The 5,000-nt window shown below is 34.0% G+C and overlaps 1 protein-coding gene across 1 annotated transcript in view; it reads left to right on the top strand.

Annotated features, from left to right (window-relative positions):
• Window positions 1–5,000, top strand: part of LOC119574260 (4'-phosphopantetheine phosphatase-like) — a 20,207-nt gene that overhangs the window by 29 nt on the left and 15,178 nt on the right. Inside the window, exons 1-6 of the mRNA XM_037921419.1 lie at window positions 1–192; window positions 1,536–1,621; window positions 1,843–2,051; window positions 2,243–2,426; window positions 2,713–2,881; window positions 3,232–3,330. The exon at window positions 1–192 is cut by the window's left edge and continues 29 nt beyond it. Coding sequence (XP_037777347.1) covers window positions 96–192; window positions 1,536–1,621; window positions 1,843–2,051; window positions 2,243–2,426; window positions 2,713–2,881; window positions 3,232–3,330 — 844 coding nt within the window. The 5' untranslated portion in view covers window positions 1–95. The remainder of the gene's footprint in view (window positions 193–1,535; window positions 1,622–1,842; window positions 2,052–2,242; window positions 2,427–2,712; window positions 2,882–3,231; window positions 3,331–5,000) is intronic.

Raw genomic sequence — 5,000 nt, forward strand, 5'->3', positions numbered from 1 at the left:
AACGGCTGACCGGGCGACGGGCGAGTCAGCTGACGAGGTAAACAAACCGTCGTGAGAGCTTCGCGGACGGACTCTCGGAGCGGTTCTCGGCAGAGATGGAAGCCCAGAAGTACGCTGGCAGCATTCAGCTTCCGGATACTGATGTTGTGTTTAGGAATATAAAGAATGCCAAGCGCTTCGCTATTGATATAGGTAAGAGGCCCCGGAGGCATATTTCGCCCGTTTGACGGTGTGACTGTGAGTATATTAGGTATTTTCCGTACGGAACTCAAGAATCAGGACGTAGGGAAAGTAATATATTGTAATGTTATTTGAAGATTCTAGGAAGAGAAGATCAAAATCTTCATACAAATGAACACTGACAGAGAAAGAAGGCTATGCCTGACTGGCATAAGCCAAAACGGGCATCAAATTCAACTGATCTGCCAAGGGTGTAGAGAGAAAACAAACATGAGAAATCATCTTTATAAAATATATATAAATTTATTTAATCTCATTAGCAAAATTTGCTTTTTCATCAATCATAATACTTGCTGTCTCTAATGCTAGTTGTGGTTCAATGTATTGGTTCTTGGTCTGGTCTTATAAAGCAAAAAGTTACCCAGTATTATCTAACTGGGAAATATGCTGAGCTGTAGTGATTATCACTTTCTTCTCCTGAAGATATGAAAGGAAATTATAATGAGTATAAATGTGCCAGATGCTTAAACCCTTGCAGAAAAGCGAAAGTATGTTGTGTTTTCTTTGGTTATAACAGAGTAGGCTGTTTGTTTGTTTTTCTCACATATTATATTTGATTTGTCATTGGGAAAACCTTCCTTGTCCAGTGGACAAATCATGTAATGGTAACTTAGATATGCTTTTTGTGTATATATTCAGACTTAGATTATTTTCAGATTTTTTTTAGAATATGGCCAGTTGGTTTTTCTCTTATATGATTGGGAAGTATTGTCAAAAAAATGCTTTTGTCCCTTGGTTATCATGCTCTGACAGGGGCTGACAAAGCTATACCACTAGTAAGATAGAGCATAAGATTATTTATTTTTTGAAGATAAATTGCCAGGGAGGTACATAAAACTTGCTACAGGATACAAGTTGTACTTGTTGGCCTTTGCTTGAGTGCTGGCTGGCATACGGCCAGTTGCAGGTGTGGGGTTATCTTCTAAATAGTATAACATTGCTTGTAAGCTAAATTTTATAATATGGTATATATATAATAGATAGTAGGTTTTCTAAGGTATATTTTCACCTGAATTTCCCACACTTGGAAGGCTTTCGTAAAAGTAATGTGATCTATAATAATGAAATTATAAATCTAAGCACTGTTTTCATTCAGTACGTTCGTTGTAAATTTAGATGAAAAATAAATATTCTTGTAATTATATGGAGCTAGTTCAATCAAGCTTACTAATATTATTATATATATTTATATTATTAGCTATAGGTAGACATGATATTTTGATGGTGAAAAGGCATGCATGTTCACCTCAGGTTTAACACTGATAACTTTGTTGAAATAATTTTCTTATTTTTAGGGGGTTCGCTGACAAAGATAGCCTATTACTCAACAGTATCCCACAGAAAAGTCTTATACAATACAGAAAAGGAAACAACTAATACTGTAAGTTTATATTTGTAATTGTTGTTATAACTTTAGTGATTTGTTATTTTTTAAAAGCTGTGCTTATGGAATGTCTATATTACATAAAAGTAATTTAAGGTTATTGTTTTGGTTACTAGTCGGCTAAATCACTCATTTACCCCCAACCAAAAAAAGGTCTTTATTATATTATTATTTGATAATTATGTTCTTATTGTTTTCTACATTGGCTTGGAACACAGGTAGAAGGCGATGATTATAAATACGAGAGTTCAGAGACAGAGCGTTTGCACTTTGTGAAATTTGAGACAAAATACATTGAACAATGTCTGAACTTCATCCGGGATCATCTGGTGAACAGCAAGGAGTCCATGGCAGGAAAGAGTATAAAGGCTACTGGTGGTGGAGCTTACAAATATGCTGACCTTATCTACGAGAAACTTGGTTTAGCGTAAGTATACTATATCCATAATTACTTGCAGCTAGGTTCTTTCAGATACTTTTTTGTGGTCATGGCCACTTTTGATGCATGTGAATATCCTTAAGAATAAAAAGTTGATGTATTAGTTTTTGGTATTAGAGAAGATTGATAGATAGATAAGGAAGAACAACTTTGAGTGATAGTTTTTTTTTTCCTTGCAGTGTAGAAAAAGAAGATGAAATAGGAAGCCTCATAAAGGGATGTAATTTTTTGCTGCGTAACATCCCTGATGAGCAGTTTTCTTATAGTCGGCATGAAGAGCCTGAATATCGTTTCATCAATACCGAACCCAACATCTTCCCTTATTTGCTTGTCAACATTGGGTCCGGTGTCAGCATTATGAAGGTAAGATAGGATAATTTTTATATATGTATGCTTCACCTGTATAATTTTATTGTTTATATAATTTTCACTCTAAAAAGATATTTGATTTATTTGTTCTCTTGTTACAAATACTAATGTGGAAGTTGTAGTAAATTCATGAAATTCATTAGTAAAGTTACCTGTTTCACATTCTATGAGAATATGCATTTATCCATACAGATGTAAGCAAATGTCAGATATATCCATCTCATATATTGATTTAAAATATTTTGGTTGTAGGATACATAAAGATTTTTTATGACTACAGGTGGAATCAGATGACAAGTATGAAAGGATTGGAGGCACCAGCATGGGTGGTGGAACCTTTTGGGGTTTAGGGTCCTTATTGACCAAAGCCAAGGGATTTGATGAGCTCTTGCACCTGGCGAGTGAAGGAGATCATCGTAATGTTGATCTCTTGGTGAAGGATATATATGGTAAGAAGATCTCTTTTAAAAATCATTTACCTTGTTGTTTGTGGGAATGAATTGATATGATTTTTGTCTGCTGTCATTTTAATGTTGGGATCACTGGGATATTTGTAATGCATTTTCATTTACAAGAAGAATACAAAGACTGCCAAATGAAAACTATATTGCCTTTACATAATTTGCAGATGAATAATGACTATTACGTAAAATTGAAATTTGTAATACTCTTTTAAGAAAATTGTGCATCATTTGGCAGCTTATCATAATCATATACAGTAACCTGTCAAACTCCATAGAACATGAATCCCATACATAGTGTTCCAGGCAACCATTACATTACCAATATCACCTGTCAGGTGGTGACTACAGTGCTTTAGGGCTGACTGGAGATATAATTGCATCTAGTTTTGGCAAGGCAATGCACCATGGACACACAAAGAATGATGGAAATCCAGGTATGTTTAGATTACAAAATATTCCATGATGAATGGAATAAATGAGCCCTACTAGACAAAAATAAGAATGAAGTTGGCAGGATAGTGAATTTTAGTTTTGATATAATGTTTATCTCATCCTAATCATTGCAGGTCTTAAAGGTAGAGAAACTACAGATTCTCATTTATCCATAAAGTTGTGTTATGGCTTAATAGTATCTAGACATAGTATCTGTTATTTTACGAGTAATATGCCAGTGTAAGTAAGTAACATTTATATGTTTTGTTGCAGAGCAAAATATTAAGCAAGTATAAGTGGAGGTTAAAAACTGTTCTATAGTATAAATATATTTTTTTCTTTAACTGCCAAGTATTATAAAAATCCGAAAGTAGTATTTATTTGAAATGCATATCTTAATATTCAGAAACTGTATCTATAATCAGCCATAACAAAATAAGGTATAGTATACCCATCCACTTTCTAGCATTGTAGTGTGTGACCTACCAAGATTACCCTATCAGTTGGGAAAATGATAATTAAAATGTAAATGATGTTTGTAAATTAAAATTCCTATATGTGAATTATCTGTGGGAAAGTGGACCAGAAATGATACTTTTTACCACCATACTCCTATACTTTATGCTCCTATATGTATATACTATGCTGACTCCTTAATTTAATGTGGTTCCAAATCTATTAGATCCTGGTACCCATTACCAGCATAAAGTTGACTTTTCTTAAATTTTGGCTGTCAATATAGAAATTGGATGGCATTGCCAGTTCTTTCCATCCTTTTTATTTTTCTTTCCTGTAGCGGTTTCATTTGTTGCTCAGTGTCAAGGAAATTCTTAGGTTCTTTATATTTTCATACAGAAACAGAAAATTACCATATTCTTGCAAAGTAGACTAGTTTCCTCCCTGTATAATCCTTGCCTTTGGAAGAATTGCTGTTATCTTACTTTAAAAATGTCTCTTTGTTTGTTTGTCTTATATGATGCATTGTGAATTTAATAAAGAAAGGAAGCTTTTGACAAGGATTAATTTTAGATATTGGGTATGCCTAAATGCACTGTAAGCTTTTTTTTGTGTGTTTTTTGTTTCAGCAGAATTCTTATGTTTACTTTATATTCTATATAGTAATTGAAGAAAAGAAGTCACATCTCTTTTTCTTTCCTGTGCACCTCATGCATAGGGTAGTTGCTGAATTTAGTTGCATCACTTCAGTGCATCAAGCAACCGGATATATTCCAGTGGTTGCTATAGATGATGCTTTACTATTTTACAGTTGTAAAATCAGCCTTAAATACAGTTATCATTGCAAAATCTCTGTGTTCGTCCATTTTTGTGTTGGATATTGTTTGTTCTTGGGATATTTTTCTGCATGTTGAAAGGGCTTCTCAATTTCTTTGTATCTTACGCTACCTGGATTTACAGTAATTTTTCTCAGGAGTTTGTAAACGTGAGAAGGGACAGTACTCATTTTAGATTTTATTTTTATTATATACCATTTGTATTTCATACATTTTGTGCATGTGTGTGTGTGTGTGTGTGTGCGTGCGTGTGTGCATGCGTGCGTGTATGTGTGTGTGTTTGTGTTTGTGTGTACATGCTTGTTTGTGTGCATTTGTATGAGTATGTATATGTGTGTGCTTGCTGTTGTGCGTGTGTGTGTGTGTGTGTGTGTGTGTGT

This window comes from Penaeus monodon, chromosome 6, assembly GCF_015228065.2.
Source record: "Penaeus monodon isolate SGIC_2016 chromosome 6, NSTDA_Pmon_1, whole genome shotgun sequence".
Lineage (NCBI taxonomy): Eukaryota > Metazoa > Arthropoda > Malacostraca > Decapoda > Penaeidae > Penaeus > Penaeus monodon.